We start from the raw sequence: 21,843 nt of genomic DNA, 5'->3' as shown, positions 1-21,843 counted from the left end.
AGTGTGATATTGATATGGTGATTATGTTAAAAAAAGAAAGTCTTAACCCACATAAATATGCCCCCCATACAAAAACCTAATTTTTGACAAAGGTACAAATATCATTCAGTGGAAGAGGGGTAACTTTTGATCAAGGGTGCTGGATCAATTGGACGTCCTCAGGCAAAACAGTGAACTCAACCTAAACCCCAACCTTATAAAAAAATTTACTCAAGGGAATTCCCTGGTGGTCCTGGATTCCATGCTTCCACTGCAGGGGCCAGGGTTTGATCCTTGGTCAGGGAACTAAGATCCCTCAAGCAGCCTGGCCAAAAAAACCCAAACCAAACCAAACAAACAAAAAAACCCCAAACACCTTTAAAAAAAATTACTCCAAAAAAAAAAAAAAAAAAAAAATTACTCCAAAAACCTTTAAAAAAAATTACTCTAACTAGATCAAGGCCTAAAACATAAAACATACATCTATAAAAATATTAGAAAAAATACAGAAAAAGATCTGCAGGACGTAGGGCTCAACCCAAAAACACAGTCCATAAAAGAAAAAATAAATTGGATTTCATCAAGATTAGAAACTATCGCTCTGCAAAAGATCCCTGTGAAGATAATGAAAAGACCAGCTTGTAGAGAAAGTATTTGCAAACCACATGTCTGACAAAGTTCTTGTATCTAGAATATATAAAGAATCTAAAAACAAAGAAGCAATCCAGTTAGAAAATGGACAAAAGATTTAAATGGATAATTAACCAAAGAGGATACACAGACAGCAAAAAAGCACATGAAAAGAAGCTCAACATCTAGGGACTTCACTGGTGGTGCAGTGGTTAAGAATCTGCCTGCCAGTGCAAGGGACATGGGTTCGATCCCTGGCTGAAGAAGATCCCACATGCTGCAGAGCAACTAAGCCCATGCGCCACAACTACTGAAGCCTGTGTGCTCTAGGGCCCATGCTCTGCAACGAGAAGCCACCGCAATGAGAAGCCACTACAATGAGAAGCCCACGCACCTCAGGGAAGAGTAGCCCCCGCTCACTGCAATTAGAGAAAGCCCGCACGTGGCAACAAAAACCCAACACAGCCAAAAAAAAAAGAAAAAAAGATGTTTAACATCTAGCCATTAGGGAAACGCAAATTAAGATCACAATGAGTATTACTGCACACCTATCAGCATGGCTAAAATTTAAAAATTAAAAAAACGGTAACACCAAATGTTGGCGAAGATGTGAAGAAACTGGCTCACTCGTACACTGCTAGCAGGAACACAAAATGGTACAGCCACTCTGGAAGCGTTTCAGTTTCTTTTAAAATGAAACATACAGTTACCACAGGACCCAGCAGTTGCATTCTTGGGCATTTATCCCAGAGAAATTAAAACTTATGTTTACATAAAAACCTATACACAGATGTCTATAGCTGCTTTATTCGTAATAGCCCCAAATTGGAAACAGCCTAGATGTCCCTCCTTGTATGAATGGTTAAACAGACATGGTACATCCATACTTGGGATACTACTCAGCAATAAAAAGAAAGGAACTGGGGCTTCCCTGGTGGCGCAGTGGTTGAGAATCCGCCTGCCAATGCAGGGGACACGGGTTCGTGCCCCGGTCCGGGAAGATCCCACATGCTGCGGAGCGGCTGGGCCCGTGAGCCATGGCCGCTGAGCCTGCGCGTCCGGAGCCTGTGCTCCGCGGCGGGAGAGGCCACAACAGTGAGAGGCCCGCGTACTGCAAAATAAATAAATAAATAAAAACAAAATATACCCTAGGAATAAAAAATAAAAGAAAAAAAGTAGAAGAAATAGGTGAAACAGAAAAGATGTTGATAGGTGTTGAAGCTGGGTGAAGAATACATAGAGAAAGTATATATATTTTCCTCCCTAGTTTTGTGTTTGCAGACTTCCCAAATAAAAAAAGTTTTAGACAGTTGAAAAGGGTACTCTGTCCAACATAAGGGCTAAGCCATACTTATTGGTATACAGCTTTACTCACTGCTATAACATTTGCATGCAAATTAAGTTCAAAGCTTATAATTCTGTTTCATTTACAAAGTGTTTATTATGACCTTTTATTAAGAGCTCATAAATCACATGCTTAATCTGGTTCTGTTGACTACTTCTTCCCTCCGTGATTCCCCCCCGCCAAAGTTATAAAAAATAAAAACTTATAAATATCCATTGAGGATTATGCACAGTTTTTACACAATAGTCAGGTCAATGTTTCAGGTTGTCCGACCATCTCCCAGTGTCTCATGCAGAACAGAATTACAGCAGCAAGGCCTCTGAAATCTCAACAGCAGAAAGGGCGATTCTTTCCCCAATCCCACCTCATCCCTTAGTGTTACAGCACTCAAAAGGTGCTTGTTTGGGATAGTAGCAGGAGGAATTGCTGGGGTGGCTGCTCCTGGGAGAGGGTGAGAACAGCAAGCCGGGAAAGCTTCAGCCCTGCATCTGCCATGGCTCAAACCTGGAACTATATTTAAACTCAACAGGCCAAGAATCACCAAGAACCAAATGACAAGCTCAGAGGGGGTCAGCACAGGCCCAATCTGACTACTTTCAACTGAGAGTTTCAGGTCACTACAAACTGGAAAAACTCTTTATTTGGTCCAGAGCTGGGGAATCCGATTTTCTCACTCAGTATCCTCTCTTCAGGTGCTGATGAGCAGCACTTTCCTTCCAGCCAGTGGGATGAAATGCTTAGAGAACAGTGAGGCCAGAGGAACATGGAGCCTGCTGTCAAGTCACCAGGTTTTTCGAGTTTTCAAATTCACCAAGAGGACAGAAGGTTCAGAGATGACTGTGGAAGCCGAGTATCAGGAGAGCTCAGTATGGACCTTAGGACACTAACCCAGGATCTCCTCCTTTACCCTGTGTTAACCTCCAGGTGTCACTGGCGTTTCTCTTCCTCCAACTTGCTTTTAAAACCTCTTCCTTTGGAGAACAGTCAAAAGGTATCAGTTTGCCCAGCATCTTTCTTTTTTGGTTTGTAGGGCACATCAAGGATAAAGAGGCAAAGAGGCTGGACAGATTCAGACCTGCAGGCTCTTCTTGGCCCACTTCTGCCATAAGGTGGGCACATGGCCTTCCATCCACGCCAACTTCCAGCAGACCGAACAGGTTTCTCAGCTTTCAGAACATGAGGCTAAGCCTGGCCTTCAAAGTCTCATCCCCGCCACCTCCCACCCCCAGCAAATCCTTTTCCTACTGCATAAAACCAGTGATACCTCCATCAAATCACAGCGTAATATATCCACTGATGTAGGCTCTTGTCAAAGAAAATCTCTTTTCCCAGGATGGGGCAGAACTTGGTTGTTCCCAAGCACATGCTCCACAGAGGGACAGTAAATGATAAACCCCTCAGGAGAGGGCGCTGCCCTGCTCTGGGGAGCTTTCATCAGATGCTGATGAGAGTCAGTACTGCCTTTCATTCTACTCCACAAACATCTGCTTATGCCTCCTGACTCCTGCCGGCCCCAGATCGAGGCTGCAGTGGGTGGGCCTCCCGTTTCCAACATGTTAAAGGAGGGAAAGTCACCTTTGATCAGCTCTACAGGGCACGTGGAGCCCAGGTGAGGTGAGAAGCAAGAAGGAGGTTCTAGGACGATAAAATAGGTGCCACAAATTGTCAGTCAATAAAAGGGGTCAAGATATCCTGAAATACAAACTAAGCAAACAGTCTTGCTGGCAGTGAGCAAAGCAGGCAGAGAGTCCTTTCTTTCCTGCCACTTTCCCTGGTCTCCCAGGTTTCAAGGAATCAAGTTCCATGATTATAAACGAAGTCACTGGCTGCTCCTGTGCCCCACGGTATGGCCTGGTTGATTTAAAAAGCCTCATTGTTACCATCGTATCTTCGTCAACCCAAACATCCAGTGAAAACAGGTAATCTTAATAGAGAGTTTGCTATTAAAATCATGCCCGGTCACACCCTAGAGCCTCGGCTCGTCCCCGAGGCGGCCACCCTCTTCTTCCCTCGAGTGGCTTTAACTCCCCCAGGAGGGTGGCATCCACGTCTCTCTACAAGGCAGGCTTCCTTCTCAGCTCACGAGAGGGACCTAGAAAGAAGAGGAATCCATGGAGCCCGCCTGGTGGGGGCCCCAGCTGCTCTCCTTCTTGCGGGGGAACAACTGCTAGGCTGTGAAGGTTGGTCCCTGGGCTGCAGGATGCTCAACCTCCATGCAACAAAAGGTACATGCGGGAGATGAGGACGGAGAGGAAAGGGGAAAATATTCCCCTCTCACCAGAGTAGCTCTCCCCAAGGTTCAGAACCACCTGTGAGCCTCTCTTTTCTGCCAAGGAGCAGAGAAGACCACCTCGGTTGGCCAGGGAGGCCTCTCTGCACCCTGGCCTCCAACTCACTTCTTCCTCCGGATCTTGGGTTTCTTCACAGGACGCAGATAGGGGTTATCGATGATGTTCTCCTCCCCGTTCCGGCTCCCTGACAAGGAAGGGTTCTGCTGCAGGACAGAGGTGTTCTCCTTCTCGGCTCCAGAATCATCCTTTGAGCAAAAGCCGAAATAAGGCAAAATACCAAATGGCATAAGGAAAGAGATCATGCCCACGGTAACAACTACTGTTAGCATCCCTTTCATTGAGAAATTAGAAGCCCAAGCACCACCTTTTGGCTAATGTGCCTCTCTCTGCCCCAGACGAAAGGAGGCCAGGCAGCAGCTGCTATCAGAGGAAGGCAAAAGCACCAGCTTTGACACAGTGGAGCACAGAACACCAGACCCTGAATGTCTTCAGAAGGCAGGGACGGGAGTTAGAAGGAACAGAGAACTGGGAGGGGCAGAGTCAGGGGCTACAATTTAGACACTTCAGGGAGGAAGCCCAGCCTGTGCGGAGACAAAGAAAAAGAGAAGTGGCTCCCGATGCCCTGCAGGACTGAGAGGTATAGGACTTCAGTCCTGTACAAATCATGTGCATAGGGCACCCCCTGGACCAAAGCTCATGTAAATCATAATCGATTTTCCCGCAAATTCTCAAATATCTGGTACTTGCAGCATGGTACAAATGATCATATCCCAGCAGAGGCCAGAAACTGCTCAAACCCTGAGAGCTCCCATGAAGGCAAAGCAGCACATGCAGGCACCAACACAGGAACATCATCCAAAACCTCCATCTGCAGCCCGTGGATCAGGCCTTTTGCTGTTCGTTTTTTGAGGAAAGTGATTTTGGAGAAAAGCTTATAAGTTTGAATATATTCAATATGATCTCAGTTAAAGATTTTTTAAAACTCACAATGGGATGTGGACATAGAAAACAGTAATATGTTGAAGTTTTACAAAAGGCTACTGGAAATATGGATGATTGATTCCCCTTTCCATTTTTACACTCTCTTCTATTTTCCAAGTTCTTTAAAATGAGCAGAAGCTGCAGGCGAAGGGGGTAAAAATCACACGAAGCAGCTCAGGCCCAAGGGGCTGTGAGGGACCAGAAGCAGCTGGTTGGGCTGCGCTCCCTGGTGACAGGCCAATGGTTCTGTCACTGGGATTCCCGTTCTGTAACCTGAGGCAGAAGAGGACTTGACCTCAACCAGGAGATAATGCTGTCAGAAGACAGCAGGACAGTGGACAGATGGCAGGTTCTCCCATAGGGACCACTGGCCTAGGACGGCGGCGCCAGTCTGGGCTCAATGAGACTGAAGAAAGCAATGACTTTGAGGTTCAGCTGTGTGCCCTCTCACTGCCCATCAGCCCTGTTCTCCCCAGAGACCCAGTTCATCCAGGGCCCCTGTGCCTTCCCTCTCCAACACCCAGTCCGGTGGCACTAGAGTCATTGTGGACCTCCTGGAGACTCTCTTGAAAGCGAGTACCCCAAGATCAGCCTGGCTGGCTCGTGCCAGACTAGGTGCCGGACACAACGTCTGACCACACCCAGACCTGCCTTGGATACTGGGCTCTGACCTTTCTGAAGTTCTTAACGGCTCGGTTTAGTAGCTCACCCCTACCTCCCTCCTCTCATCTCTCTACAGGAAACGCCCGACCTTCAAAGTTACTAGAAGTTCAACTGTGCCTGAAGTGTTTCCTGAGATGATTAGGGTGGAGGGGACCCAGGCAGGGGTGCCCTAGGATCACTGCTGGAGGCCCCCCCCCACTCAGCTCACTATGCCGCATGAGGCCAGGACTTGGGGCACGAGTCATGGGACAACAGGCTTCTCTACTCCCAAGGAGAGCTTCTGGAAATGCCACTTTCTTTGCTGTCTTTGGGGACAGGCAGCCTTGAGATGGGGAGGGACAGGAGGAGTAGACAAAAGAAGTAAAGTACTAAAACGACTGAGATTTGTTTAAAAAAGGTGGGAGTGGAAAGGTCCATCAGGAGCGACCTGGGCCAGGAAAGGCCAGACTCGGCATGCATGCACACTCCTCACACACCCCCTCACGTACCCCATGCGCCCTGGGTGACGGCATCCAGCCTCACAGCTTCTACCACCACTTCCACGGCAGCATCCCCCACTTGAACCTCCCCAGCCCTCACCTCTCCCTTGACCTCCAGGCCTGCACGGCCACTGTCGCTCAACCACCTGCCATCTCCACGTGGCGGTCAAGCAGGCATCTCAAATTCAGCATGCCTAAAACTGAACCCTGAGCACAAACCGCTTCTCCCACTGTCTTCCCGTCCTGTCCTCCCAGCTGTCCAAGCCCAAAACTCTGCAGTCACTCCTGCTTGCTTTCTTTCTCTGGCATCCCACAGCCTATCTGTTGGGAAAACTTCTTGGCCTTATCTTCCAAATAGAGGCAGAATCTGACCACTTCCACTATCTCTACCGCGACCCCCCTGGTAGGACCTACCAGTGTCTCTTACCCGGATGGACAACGGCCTTCTAACTGGCCTCCCGCCACAGTCCCTCCTCTGCCTGTCCCATTCTCACCAGCGCAGCCAGTGCTCCTTGGAGAAGTTCAGACCTGCCTCTCCTTTGCTCCACACCCTCCCAGGACTCCCACTTCATCCAATGAAAAGACAGCTCTTAAAACTGCTCACAGGGCTTCCCTGGCGGCGCAGTGGTTGAGAGTCCGCCTGCCGATGCAGGGGACGCGGGTTCGTGCCCCGGTCCGGGAGGATCCCACATGCCGCAGAGCAGCTGGGCCCGTGAGCCATGGCCGCTGAGCCTGCGCGTCCGGAGCCTGTGCTCCGCGACGGGAGAGGCCACAACAGTGAGAGGCCCGCGTACCGGGAGGGGGGGAAAAAAAAAAACAAAAAAAAACTGCTCACAAGGCCCCGCCAGATCTGACCTCTCCCTCCCCTCCCCCGGCCCCACCTTCCTCAGTCACACCTCCACTCTCCTTTGTGCTATTCCCCAGGGCCTTTGCACTGGCTGTTGTCTTTCCAGGACACTCTTCCCCAGATATCCACATGGCTCACTCCCTCACCTCCTTCAAGACTCTGCTCAGACTTCACCTTCTCTGTGATGTGTACCCTGAGCACCCTATTTAAAACTGAAACCTCCACCCTTTACCCTGGATCCTCCCCTACTCAGTTTTCCCCCCGTGGCACTTTCATCTTTAACATACTATACAGTGATGTATTTACGTATTACGTCTATGGTCATTCCCCCACTGCCAACACACAGGCTCCCGAGATGCAGCTGTTGTCTTTGTTCTGGTCACTGATGTGTCCCAAGCACCCAGAACAGTATCTGGCACTTACCAGGTACTAAACAAATACTTGCTGAGTACATGAATGGTACATTGTTCAGGAAAGAGTAAAAGTTGAGATACTGGGATTGCCTGCAGAAGGCAGCTAGTTGAAATGTATGAGAAAATAATCCTCTGATACACCAATTTAAAATGAATAGCCCTGGGACTTCCCTCGCGGTCCAGTGGTTAAGACTCCGCGCTTCCACTGCCAGGGGCGCAGGTTTGATCCCTGGTCAGGGAACTAAGATCCTGCATGCTGTGCAGTGTGGCCAAAAAATAAACAAACAAACAAATAAATAAATAAATAAAATGAATAGCCCTTCATGTTCCTAGATGGAGTAACCAGAACCAAGTTAAACAAAGTAACCACCTAGCAACAGTCCTTGACACCTGTGACCTTGATAGATAAAAGAACAATTTAAAACACCAGTTATTGAACTTACCGTAACAACGTCCGTAAATGCTAAAGACAGAAAACAACCTAAACATCCACAGGGGGCTGGCTCACTAAATCCACACAGTGGAACCGGAGGAAGCTCTGCGGCGGGATGAAGCAGCTCCTCACATACAGCGTGCAACGACCACCGAGATATCGCCACAAAGCAAGCAAGCAAGGGGAAAGAACTGTCTGTGTTTAAAACAACAATTAAAAAACATCTCTAGAAGGATTCACAAGAGACTGGTGACACTGGTTGCTTTGTAGGAGGGAAAATGGATGACAGGGAACGAGGACAGGTGAAAGACTGTCACCATACATCTTTTCGTACATTCTAAGTCTTAAACATATGATTGTATTTGCCAGTCCAACAAAATAACAAGCCCAACTGACTGTCATAAATTGTTGCTGGAATCCTTTTCTTGAAGTCTTTTAATTTATTTATTTTGTACAGAAGAGCATATGGTCATACAGCAGGGGCAGGGGGAGGGGGGGCAGTGGGTGCCATGAGCTGCCATGTGCCAGGCACCTGATATGGATGAGCTCACTTTATCTCAGGCTCCTCACTTCCCCTTGAGGTAGGTGTTCCTACTCCTATTTGTATTTGTGAGGAAACAGACTCAGATGCTGGGCCATGCAACCAGAGTCACTTAGCTGGAAAGTACCCTGGTCTAGATCTGAGGCGAGGCCAGGCCAGTCTGACTCCGAGGCTCAGGTCTTTCTACTCTTTCCTGTCTGGCTTGGCCTCTGGGTATCCAGGAGTCCTCAGGCAGTTCCTGGCATCCTTTCTGCCTCGGTTCACTCACTGCCATGACCTCACCTATGTCATTACATTACCCGGAGTTTTAGCTATCACATCTGCAAGCCTTTTAGCTGCTTTGTACTTATAAAGGGACAGTGATGTTTGTTTAGAAGACTCCACCTTCTCATAAGGTGAACCTCATCTTAGTCCGTGACACAATCACCATATCTCAGACCAAATTAACTGAGTCCAAAACAGAAGTGTAGAATAACAAAGCTCCTCTGCTCTATGTAGAGCCATGGGCTCCCAGCCCTAACTCTGAAAGGAATAATTCAACATTAAAGAAATGTGTGTTCAGGCAAGGGAGACCTTCAGCAAATACTAGAATCAGCACTGGCACTCTCCACCTGCATCCTGGGGCCTCACACCTCAGAGAACACGAGGAACTCTCAGTTCAGCTATAACCACTGCTGAGCCATCCCTTGCTTAAAAGCCAGGGCCAACCTTAAAGGATGGGTGAATGTGGTAACCTGACTCTTAGGGTCCTGTAAGCTTTAAAGGCATTAGAGCTTCAGCATGTCTGTCACTCTACTTGGCACTTTCTCCCCTGATGCATGAACAATAGTGGGTCTTATCCTCTTACTTGCCGAGAACAATACATCGTAACCAGAAAAGAACACCCACCAGTTTCAACGAGCACACCTCTCCCCCAACCTTTGTCTCTGTGCTCACACATTTTATCTCCTATCCTGGTTCTGCAATGTCCACAATAAGGCTAACCCCTCCTTTTGGGCACTAAATCCCATGCCCTCTCCCTTACCAAAGATCATCATTGCAAAATGTTTCTTCCTCTCCTGCATCAACTTTACCAGATCATTTTCATTAGCATACAAACATCCTGTTATTTCTTTTATCTTAAAAAACAAATAAGGGACATCCCTGGCGGTCAGGTGGTGAGGACTCCACGTTTCCACCGTGGGGGGGTCCACATTTAATCCCTGGTTGGGGAACTAAGATCCCCCAAGCTGCAAGGTGCGGCTAAAATAATCAATACATAAAATTTAAAAATAAAAAACAAAACACCTCTCTGACCTCCTCTCTTCCCCTTTAGTTACCGCTCCATTTACTCTCCTTCCCTTCACAGCAAAATTCCTTGAAACCATGGTCTACATTAATGGAACTTTCTGTGATGATTTAACTGTTCATAGCTGCGCTGCCCAGTAGGGTAGCCACGAGCCACGGGGGGCCACTGAAATGTGGCTGGTGTGACCAAGGAACTGAATATTTTTGTTTTATTTAATTTACATCAATTTAGACTTAAATAGCCACATGTGGCTACTGGCCACTGTAACGGACAACACAAGTCCACATTCACCGACTCCAGTTCCTCTCTTCTCTTTCTCTTTGAATTCACTTGCTCTCATTCTTCCTGAAATTGCCATTGTCAAGGTCACAAACTACATTCCCATTGCCAAATCTAATGGGCAACATCTCAGTCCTCACATGACTGGAACTAACTGCAGCTTCAGACACAGCTGATCACTCTCTTCTCCCTGAAACACTTTCTTCCCTTGGCCTCCGGGACGCCGCAGCCCCCCCACCCCCCCACCCCCGGTTCCGCCACCTTTCCTGCTGTGCCTTCTCCATCTCCTCAGCCGGTTCCTCATCTCCTCACCCTCTGAACAGCGCAGAGCCCCAGGGCTCAGTCCTGGCACCTCTTCTCTATTTTATCCTCACCCGCCCCCTAGGCACTCACCTGGTCTCGTGGTTTAAACACTATCTACATGCCAAGGACTCCCAGGTTTGCATCTCCTGAGCCCAAGAGCTCCTTGAACTCCAATGCGCCTATCCACCTTCCTACCTGACCCCAGCACCCGTATGTCTAATAGGCATCTCAAACTTACCTCGTGTAAACCTCTACTCCTGGCTTCCCCCCTACACCTGTTCCACCCAACCGTCTCGCCTGTCTTGGCTGAGGGCACTTCCATCTTGCCTGTTGTTCAGGAAAAAACCCTTGCATTTATCTCTGACCCTCTTTCTCTCACATCCACTCCATCAGTCACTTCTGCTCCAAAAATAATCTAGAATCTGACCAAATAATCTACCTGTGTCTTCACCTCTACCACCATCTCTCAGCTTCTTGCACCAGCCTCCCGACCTCTCTGCTTCTGCCCCCACCCTCTGTAGTCCACCCTCGACCCAGCAACCTCACCGGTCCTGAGACCCTCCTCTGCTCAGCATGTCCAGGGGCTCCCATCGTACTGACAAAAAGCCCAAGTGCTTAGGTACCATTAAGACCTGACTTCCCCAGGAGCTCTCCAACCTCGTCCCCTGCTCTCCTCCCCCCTTTTGCTCATGCCACACTGGCCACCCTGATGGCCTTGCCGTTCCTCAGCACAACAGCACCCACCTCAGGGCCTCCGCATCTGCTGTTCCCTCTGTGGGGAACACTCTACTCCCAGATACGTGAGAGCCTTGTTCCCTTCAGGTCTTTACTCACCTGTCACCTTCTCAGTCACCCAATCTAATACCACATCCCCCAGGCCCATACCTACTGCCATCTCCTAGTTTCTCACTTTTCCTTAGCTCCATGAGGGCAGGACATTTTGTCTGTTTTGCCTCCTGCTAATTCCCTAGCACCTGGCACCTGCCTGACTCTGGCAGTTGCTCATTCAATATTTGTTGAACGAATGAATGGATTTCCAGGACACAGACTTATCCCTCGAGCTAGAGATCGTGCCGCAGTTGGATCACCGCGGGCCCATCATGCAGGTTCCTAACATGGGGCCAGAGACCTGAGGTAGGTCCTGTCCAATCCCCAGGGTGATAGGCAGAGAGCGGCACGGGCTGCTGCGGGGAGCATGCGGAAGCGGGCAGAAGGCAGGACCCACCGTGTTGATGTGAAGAGGGAGGTTCTCTGTGTCTGTCTGCTCATCCTGCTCCGAGGAATCCGTCTCCTCCATTTGTTGCATCTCCAGCTCAGACGGAAGAAGAGCGGTCAGGTAGGGGATGGTGAAAGGCCTGGCAGCAATCACTGGGGGATGGGAAGAGAGGCCGAGAGCCTTATGACAGATCAGCGAGCAGCACCGAATGACAGTGATGGCTAACACGCTCGAGCACTTACCACAGGCCAGGCAGTGTCCCACAGCCTTTACATGTTATCTTTAATTCTCCCCTCCACCCTATTAGGTAAGTACAATTACCAACCCCATTTTACAGATGGGGAACCTGAGGCCCGGAGAGGTTACATGACCTCCTCAAGCACACCGGAAGTGGTGGAGTGGGATTTGAACTCAGGCAATATGACTTCACAGCCTACTTTTACCAAGTACCACTAAAATCAGAGAGAACTGGGGCTGAATCCTGGCAAAGCATCAGCTTAGTGATCTTATACCCAAGGTCAGTTAACCCCCCAGCCTCATTACGAGAGCAGGGATATGGATCCCTTCAACCTGAAGGACTCAAGTCCCGATAGCAGACTTGAGAACTCTCTGCATGGAAGTATATCCAGAGCTAGAGGGCACTTCAGGTAAATGAGTGACCCAATTCCTCCAAAAAGCACCGAGGCTGAGTAGAAGAAATCATTGATTGAATGAATGAATGAATGAATAGATAGATAGATAGATATAAAGTCTCTGTGCATACTTCCATGGTAGAATGTCATTAACAGGAGACACTCTAAGATTATTTTTAACATGGCTCAGATGTGGGGTCCTGCAGACAGAAAGAGCTAGGTTTGAATGCTATCTACTCTCCGTGTGACCTTGGGCAAATTACTTGATTTCTCTTCTCTATAAGCCTTGGCTCCCGGAATGGTGGAAGTAACAGTTCCTAACTCAGAGGCTCACTCGAGGATTTCATGAGATATAACGTAGGGAAAGTGAGTAGCACAGTGTCTGGACTTAATAACTTAGCCGCTGTGGTTCTAGGGCGAGGCACACAGCGAGAATCCAACAGGAGCTTGCTGACTGAATGAATCATCTAAACCAATCTCCCTCACTCCCCTTTGGAAACACTGAGGCCTGTGGAGAGGAAGGAACTTGGTCACACAGTGAAACGATAGTGCTGAGATGAGAAATTATATGGTGAGCCCTGTAAGAGGACGTCGTGAAGGTAAAGCCTGGCAGAGGTTCTTTAACTGCCCTGCCCCCTGACACCAGGGTCCTTCTACCACCAGGGCTGCCCCTTCTGTTAAATGAGCCTCTCTGATGCCTGGGGCTCAGTCACCCTAGAGGTAACCTCAACTCAATGCACTTCAAGTGCCCAATCCCAACAGAGGCCATTACTGTTTTGGAGTCATCAGTTAGGGACAGGCCTTTAAGACCTAGAAAAAGGAGCCAGAAATGAAGAACAAGTTCCACCCAAGACAAGGACAAAGCTTATTCGTTTTTTCCAACGACACTGAGAGAGAGGGAAGATGGGGTGATGATCTCAAAGGACAAACCAGGGTCCACAGAGGGGAGACACTCACAGGGAAATGTGCTGACGTCATCTTTGAAAAGACTCTGGGTCTCGCCGGTCTTGGCCATAAAACGGGTGAGTGCCCGCTCCACGTCTCGTCTCTGGGACGCGGCCTTCTCCCGCAGGACCTGATAGTCCGACACAGGCTCACGGTACGTCTAAAGGGAGAACAGCAAAGACACTAGAGAAATACCAAAGACTACACTGCTCTCCTCGGGTTCCTGCCTTGCTGTTGCTCTGTCCTCCCACCCTTTAAATGACCCCTACGGTCACTGTGAGCAGAGATCCCCAAGGGCAGTGGAAGGGCAGAAAGAAACAATATAACTATGATTAACATTTACTTTGAATCTTAAAAGTTAAGAAATGTACAAACATTTACATTTACCTGATTGATCCCGGGCCTTCATTTAGCTCCAGCAACAGCTGGACTCAGGCATAAGAGACACATCCTGAAGGGAGAGTGGGAATTCCAGCCCCACACACCTGCGGGGGAAGCCCTGCCGGGGACCACCCAGGGGCCCTCAGTGTAACATAACAACAGAACTTTCTGACATGTTTAAAATCTTCCCAAGGTGAAGAATTTAACAGGATTCTGAACACGCTGGTTAAAAGCATTAAAATGCAAGATCTTACAATTATTTTTAAGACAACTGTTTGACATTTAAAAAGTTGGAAATTTATTAGGAAAATTTTAACATAAGTCTTCAAATAATTGGTAGATGAGAATGAAAAAGATTAGTTTTATGATTTATTAAGGGCAGCCTAAGATCCCACCTATCTTTGTACTGTACCTTTTTCAACTATGAGAGCTGTTAAAGTATCAAAATAAACTGAACTTAGAACCAGACCTCCTACTTCATATTCCACCAAGTATTAAACCAAGATTTCAAAAAATACAAAAGCTGAGGCTATAACGTGGCTGCCACTAAAAAGGAGCACCAGTTTCCTGAACCTTTAATAAGGGTCAGATGATCTTTCAACGTACATTGTTTTAGTACCGTGTTACATTATAACATTCACATAAACGAGCAAACAAATACTGAAGCCTGTGCTTAATACTGTACTGACAGAGATATGCTACAAAAGAGTTAGAGACTGCTGTGGGTTGAATTATAGCCCCCTAAATAAAAGACGTGTGGAAGGTCTAACCCCCAGGACCCCAGAATATGATCTCATTTGGAAATCAAGATGGAATCAGTTAACATGAGGTCATATGAGTAGGGTGGTAAGAATCCGATATGACTGGTGTCCTTATAAGAAATGGCCACGTGAAGACAGAGATACAGAGAAAGGGCCGTGTGAAGAGGAAGACTGGAGTGATGCACCTACAAGCCAAGGGGCGCCACAAACGGCCTAGAAACCACCTGAGGCTGGACAAAGGTTTCACAGGGAGCCTGCTGACACCTTGATTTTGGACTTCTAACCTCTGGAACTACCAGATAATACGTTTCTGTTGTTCTAAGGCACCGAGTTTGTGGCACTCTGTTACAGCAGCCCTAGGACACTAAATACAGAAAATCCTGGTCAAGAGCAATGGCTGTGTTGCAATGGTGGCTGACCACCTGCTCCTTTCCCCCCGTATCCTGAGGTGTGGAAAAATCTCCTGGAGGACTTGCCCCAACCCTGCATCGTGGCCATATTTGCACCAGGACACAGTGTGGAGGCGGGGACACAGGAAGCGAGTAGAAGAGCCTCTGGGAACTCTTATGCACACTGTTCCTTCCCAAGGGAAGGTGAAATTGCTAGAAGGCAAACTGGAACACGGAGGACATGTTCGGAGGACATCTGAACTAAGGAGGACAACTAGACTTGTCCCATACAGACCCAGAGCTCACAGTTATGATAAGTTCCATTTCATGTTACCAAGTTTTATTTTTTGGTTTTTTTGGGGGGCCACACCATGCAGCTTGTGGGATCTTAGTTCCCAGACCAGGGATTGAACCCAGGCCCTCAGCAGTGAAAGCACGAAGTCCTAACCACTGGACTGCCAGGGAATTCCCCCAAGTATGTTTTAAGTAACTCTTTCCCTGATTTCAAAAATAACTCTTACCTATTATGGAAAATTTGGAAAACCCAGAAAAGCACACACAAAACAACAGTTACCTATAATCCCACCAAGAATTACTACCAGCATTTTGTGGAATGTGCCTTTTCTCTATGTGGCTAGGTACTTCTGTGTTTGGGTGGGACAGGCAAAACGGTGCCAGCTTCAGTTTCTTTATTAACTATATTTTTGCCAGCAAACTGGAGAAGATAATTCTCCTTTGCCAAATTGTTTTCCAGTGAGGAAAGACATTCTGAGTTCTGAACTACCCTGTGACCAACAAACTTCTGGACTCCAGTCTGACAGCCAGTAGAATGGAGTCTGCTTTTGCATCAGTCACAGCCCCCAGGGTGGCCTTGTCACTCACCGGAGTTTTGATGTAGGTGTGGGGGTCGGGGAACTCGGGAAAATGGCTGGGGATGTGTGGCGGGTGGGGTCGGTTCTGTCCTGCAGTGAGGGCCTTGGGGGTCACCGGCTGATTGGTCACTGGAGCTGCAACAGAGTCACCGGCGGTTACTCTTCCACCCAAGGCCTTGCGTCTCTACCCACACCCTCCTTTTCTCAAAGTAAATGCTGGACCTCAATGTTCTATGCAACAGGCACTTTGTACTTCTACCAATAAAAGGCCTTTAATGGCCTAAGGACCTGAGAAGGTACCTGTGCCCCCCAACAACGCCTGGCACAGCATGACCTGGGGTGACATTCCCATCTACAACAATCTTGACTGCACGCCTCTTAGGTTGGTGAGTGGGGGGCTGAGACAAGCTAACTACATAAAGAGCAGGCTGAGGACCTAAGGAAGTTAGGTGGGCTGCTAACTCCTTTCAAGAACCCAGGTAACAAAGACAGACACTGAGCCACGGTAAGTTAAGTGAGAGCCAATGAAAGCAAGAGGGGTTGAAAATGGCACCTTTCACTGCCACTTTGAGAGGAGCATCTTAAAACGATGTCAGCCGGACTTCCCTGGTGGCGCAGTGGTTAAGAATCCACCTGACAATGCAAGGGACGCAGGTTTTATCCCTGGTCCCAGAAGATCCCACATGCCGTGGAGCAACTAAGCCTGGGCACCACAACTACTGAGCCTGAGCTCTAGAGCCCGCGAGCCACAACGACTGAGCCCGTGAGCCACAACGACTGAGCCCGTGTCGTGCTGCAACTATTGAAGCCCGCGCGCACATAGAGCCCGTGCTCCGCAGCAAGACAAGCCACTGCAATGAGAAGCCCGTGCACCACAACGAAGAGTAGCCCCCGCTCGCCGCAACTAGAGAAAGCTCGTGCACAGTCACAAAGAACCAACACAGCCAAAAAAAAAAAAAAAGATGCCAGCCTGAAAAGAGTGATTAAAAAAATATCTAGTGAATTCTCCCCAGGTCCTGCAAACCCAAACCAGTTACTCCAATCGACTCAGTTTATGGCACTCAGTGTATCTAAGGCGGAGATCATCAGACTTTTTGTATAAAGGGACAGGAAGTAAATATTTTAGGTTTTGCAAGCTGTGCAGCCTGTCACAACTACTTAACTCTGCCATTATTGCATGAAAACAACCATAGATAATAAGTAAACATGGCTGTGTACCAATAAAAGTTTATTTTCAAAAACAGGAGGTGGACCACATTAGGCCTATAGGCCAGTTTACTGACCCTTGATCTAAGGAAGAACAAGCACTCTCACATTTTTCAAGTAGCATCGAGATGGTTTACCTTCCTGGTGACTGAACTTCACATCCTAATCCGACTAGCCCAAATAACGATTACATGGTAGGTAGCCCCAAATAATGGAAGGGAGCCTGCAACGAGGCAGTAGCTACACACCAATCCCTGCCCTAGTCAATCAATTCATTCCACCAGCATTAACTGAGCACTCCTGAGTACCTCAGTTCAGAGTCACTTACGGGCAGTGATGACCATCCTCTGAGACCGTTTTGCATAAGCAGGGAGAGTGTCCACATTGAAACCTAAGAAACAGGAGAACAAAAATCACTGCCCAGACCACTGGATACTGAACATGGAAGGGGAAGTAATAATGTGGTGAAATAGTTTAAACTCCCAACTCAGGAGCTTTGCTGCCACTCAAAAGAAGCTCCAGCAGAATCCCCAAAGAGGGAGTTAGGAGGCCTCTTAAAGGGGTTCAGAGGAACCCTCTTTTGATAACTCTCTCAAGCTAAAAGCAAACCAGGAGACTCATGAGGGGATTTAAGAACACTCAGCAGAGGGGGCTGCCTCCTGGGGACTCCTCTCTCTCTCTCTCTCTCATGCCTCCAACTCAGCTGCACTAAAGAACGGAAACTGGAGGTGTACTCACCCATCTCGACAAGGGTGACCACAATATCTGACAGTGTGGGCTGCGTCCTGGCTGTGTGCTCACAGTAAGACTTGGCACTCCTCCCAATTTCTGAAATGTCTAGGAAAGGATCAAAGGCAGAAAGTCTTACTCTCAGTTCCCAAACAGTCAAACACAGAATTGCCATATGGGCCAGCAATTCCACTCCTAGGTATCCACCCACGTGGAGGGAAAACAGGGACTCAAACAGAGTGCATAATGTTCATAGCAGCACTACTTGTGCATCCATGCTCATAGCAGCACTATTCACAGTAGACAAAAGGTAGAAATAACCCAGTGTCCATCCACAGATGAATGGATACATAAAATGTGGTCTATCCATATAATGGAATATTATTCAGCCCTCAAAAGGAACGACATTCTGATACAAGCTACAACATGAATAAACGTTGAAAACATCATGCTAATGAAATAAGCCAGACAGTCAAATATTTTAAGATTCCACTTATATGAGGTATCTAGAAAAAAAAAATTCAGGGCTTCCTTGGTGGTGCAGTGGTTGAGAATCTGCCTGCCAATGCAGGGGACACGGGTTCGAGCCCTGGTCTGGGAAGATCTCACATGCCACGGAGCAACTGGGCCCGTGAGCCACAACTACTGAGCCTGCGCATCTGGAGCCTGTGCTCCGCAACAGAGAGGCCACGACAGTGAGAGGCCTGCGCACCGCGATGAAGAGTGGTCCCTGCTCGCCACAACTAGAGAAAGCCCTCGCACAAAAACGAAGACCCAATGCAGCCAAATAAATAAATAAATAAATAAAATAAATTTAGATTTATATAAAAAATAGATAGAGACAAAAAAACTGATTAGGGGTTACCAGGAGCTGGGAGGAACGAGGAATGGGGAGTTACTGTTTATGGATACAGAGTTTCTGTTTAGAATGATGAAAAAGTTCTGGAAATGGATAGTGTTGATGGTTGTACAACACTGTGAGTATATTTAACACTACTGAATTGTACACTGAAAAATAATTAAAATTGTAATTTTATGATATGTACATTGTGCCACCAAAAAAAAAAATAAGGTCTTATTATCTGGTTGTCAAGTTTTTGTTTCTTCTACCTGAAGCTGAACCTCTTTTCAGTCATGCTAAACTCCTTCAGGGGAAAAAGGAAGCATGAAGCTGGGCTCCATGAGTGGGTTTCAGAGGTGGATGGGCAGCTCCAAGAAAATTCTGAAATTGTGCTGAATTTTACATACAAAAGAGCCTTTTTCTGGGACGGGTCCACAGGTCAAAAGCATTTTCTCTTTTTTTTTTTTTTTTTTTTTTTTTTTTGCGGCACGCGGGCCTCTCACTGTGGTGGCCTCTCCCGTTGCAGTGCACAGGCTCCGGACGCGCAGGCTCAGTGGCCATGGCTCACGGGCCCAGCCGCTCCACGGCATCTGGGATCTTCCCAGACCGGGGCACGAACTCATGTCCCCTGCATCGGCAGGCGGACTCTCAACCACTGCGCCACCAGGGAAGCCCCCAAAACCATTTTTTCATAATAAAACGAGACATCCTTTGACTTTTTTAGTTTCATTCTCTCATGCAGTTTTCCAGAGGCTATGTCACCTATGATGACATCATGGCTCTGCTGGATAATGGAATGTGTGCTTATGCATTCTTATGTTTTAAAACGTTCTCAGTTTTATTTTCTAATGTGACAAAAATCTCTCTCTATAAAGCCCATGTATACAAAATTCCTAGGGGTCCTCAATATTGAAGAGTCTAATGGGGTTTGAGATGGCTGCTTTAGGAAAACATTTAGTATTTTGAAGTTCCAAACATCAGCTGCAGAGTCACCTCAACCCAGATCACGCCCTTCCTGGGGCAGCCCACATCTAGTGCCTGAGCAAGACCAGACTACAAAGGCAGGGCTTTGGGAGGCTAATGTCAGATACTCTGATGGGCAATAATTGCTCCAGAGCGCCCCACTGAGTTGGCCAACTCTTTGGCCTGTACTGCAGTTCAACTTCTCTCTCTGCCTAAACCTTTCTCTCACTTCCATTCATAGGGTTGATTCCGCACTCAGACATCTTAAATACCCACAACCCTCATTCCATCCTCCCCTCCCCTCCAAAGGCCCAAAGAGGGAAATACAGTGTACATGCACAAGCCTATGTGAGACTGTTCCAGGCTCCTAAACCTCAAGATATTTCCTTTTAAAAGTGGGTTTTTTTCTTTTTTCAATTTTCTAAAACTTATTCACCCTCACTCTTTGTATCACATAATATAGCATTTGATTATATAATGTGCGGCATCTATTTCACGGGAATTAATCCTGACTCTCCAATGAAACTGTAAGTTCTTTGAGCATAGAAAACAAACAGCAATAATAACAGCACCTACAAGTCATCGAGAGCTTACAACGTTCCCAGCTTTGACTGTTTTACATATACATCTCACTTATACTCAAAACTCCAGGAGGTACAAATTATTATCCCTTTTCACAAAGGAGGCAATTGAGGTTCAGGAGGTTTAGTGGTTTACCCAAGCTATTAGGTGGCAGGGTGATGACCTACACCCAGGTCTATCTGATTCTAAAGCCTTGTAAGTCACTTAACAATGTTCTTCTTTTTCTTAAATCCTCTCTAACACTATCACAATGCAGGACACAGAACAGATGTTTGGTTGACTCGAAGAAGGCCTATTGTTTCCTGGTACTTACAGCTCTGCAGCATCTCTGTCAATGTTTCCACAGATGCTTTCTCAGCACTCTCAAACCCTGCCTCTGTCAGCAGGGAGCTCACAACCACTTGCAGGGTTCGCCTTCGGGCCAGATGGTAGTTATCAGCAGGGTTAGTGGACTGTTTACTTCCTGATCTCTGTGAATCAGCAGCCCAGAAAAAGAAAACATTTTCATCCAGAGGACAAGGATCCAATCACAGAGTTCACATACTGCCAATGGCAAGCAAAGGTTCTTTTGCTAAATACTTATTTATTAGTGCTTAATAAGATGTGGTAGTCCCTGATGTTTAGACTTACAGCTCTTGGCCAAATGAGTAATAACTGAGCACCCCGGGGTCTCTAAATTCAGAGACAGCCTTTCTGCCTACCTAATACTTACAATTCCAATAACAAAACGGTTGTTCTCTACTTTCTATTTTAGCAGATTATCAGAATATATAGCTGAAGAAACACGCACGATGGGATTGAACTCATATCCATCTCCCAGAAAAAAGTGACCTCTCTCTTGTTCCTCCCATCTCCACACCATTTTGCTAACGAAGAAAATTAAAACAACAAACACATGATGCTAAGTAGAGGACCTACAAGTAGGAAGTATTTTGAAACGGGAATCCCTCCCAACTTTGGCGAGCCAATAAGAAGGCGAAAGCGGCCTCGTTGCACCAATCAGGAGGTGTTCCGGGCTCCCAACCCCCAACAGAGAACGGGCCAATCAGTATACAGGTCCAACAACTCAGGAGGCAACCGCCGATTCTGGAGAAGGGGGTCACGTACGACCTGAAAGACCCTCCTCCACTCAGAGCTCATGGTGGGGCTGGATTTCTGGGTATAAGATTGTAGCCCAGGCTAGGGGAAAGTTAGAGAATGCCCCGACTCTCTCGGCTTCGGCCCCGCGCCTCCCGCCCTTACCGTTCCGGAGCTGCCAGCCCCGGCAGTGGCCGCCGCGTCGGCCATCTTGCTCTGGCGTAATGTGCCTGAGCGCAAGGCAGGATGGGGCTTGTAGTCACGGGGCGGGGAGGAGCGGCGAGGGGGCGGGGCGACACGCGCCCCTCTGGGCTTTCCTAGGCCCAGCGGAGTTGGGAGGGTGTGTTGGGTGACCCCGCTCACTTGGCCTTCTGTGAACGGTGTGTTCAGTAAGCCCCGGAAGTGGCCAGGAAAATGAGCTCTCGGTTTTATACCAGTTTTGAAATGAAATCGCTTTTCGTAAAATGCACATCCCTGGAACACTCACTCCAAAGTTGCCTTATAGCAAACCTCTGCCTGGGTCCCACTGGGTCCCTATCATTTACTCTCTAGGGGAGGGGTCTGGGATTCTGTATTCTTAAAACCTCCAGGTGATTCTTCTGAGCGGGAAATTTGGGGAAACCTTGTTTTGTGCTGGCGGCCCCGCAGCCCACTTGGAACTAGATCCCAACAGCCACCCAGTCTAGGTGTTCCAACGCATCCCGCTGCCTTCTTCTCGCCGTGTATTAATCCGTAGGTATTTGCCGGGCGAGCCGGGAAGCGCCGGCGGCAGGAGAC

The 21,843-nt window shown here is 47.8% G+C and overlaps 1 protein-coding gene across 2 annotated transcripts; it reads right to left on the bottom strand.

Moving 5' to 3' along the window:
• Window positions 1-2,025: 2,025 nt before the first annotated feature.
• On the bottom strand, window positions 2,026-21,292 carry TAF8 (TATA-box binding protein associated factor 8). Of its 2 annotated transcripts, none has more exons than XM_059075688.2 (9): window positions 21,232-21,292; window positions 20,303-20,459; window positions 17,613-17,711; window positions 17,203-17,265; window positions 15,679-15,803; window positions 13,278-13,425; window positions 11,698-11,840; window positions 4,351-4,490; window positions 2,026-4,046 (listed from the first exon to the last, which is right to left on the bottom strand). In XM_059075688.2, exons 1-9 carry the CDS (start codon window positions 21,274-21,276, stop codon window positions 4,034-4,036), a joined length of 933 nt encoding a protein of 310 aa, XP_058931671.1. In that variant the 5' UTR covers window positions 21,277-21,292; the 3' UTR covers window positions 2,026-4,033. The 2 variants fall into 2 exon arrangements, with proteins under 2 accessions (XP_058931671.1, XP_058931672.1); XM_059075689.2 differs by having other exon boundaries at window positions 2,026-3,589.
• Window positions 21,293-21,843: the final 551 nt, after the last annotated feature.

The sequence above is a fragment of the Kogia breviceps genome, chromosome 10, assembly GCF_026419965.1.
Source record: "Kogia breviceps isolate mKogBre1 chromosome 10, mKogBre1 haplotype 1, whole genome shotgun sequence".
Classification (NCBI taxonomy): domain Eukaryota; kingdom Metazoa; phylum Chordata; class Mammalia; order Artiodactyla; family Physeteridae; genus Kogia; species Kogia breviceps.
This window is presented reverse-complemented; position numbering and strand designations above follow the sequence as displayed.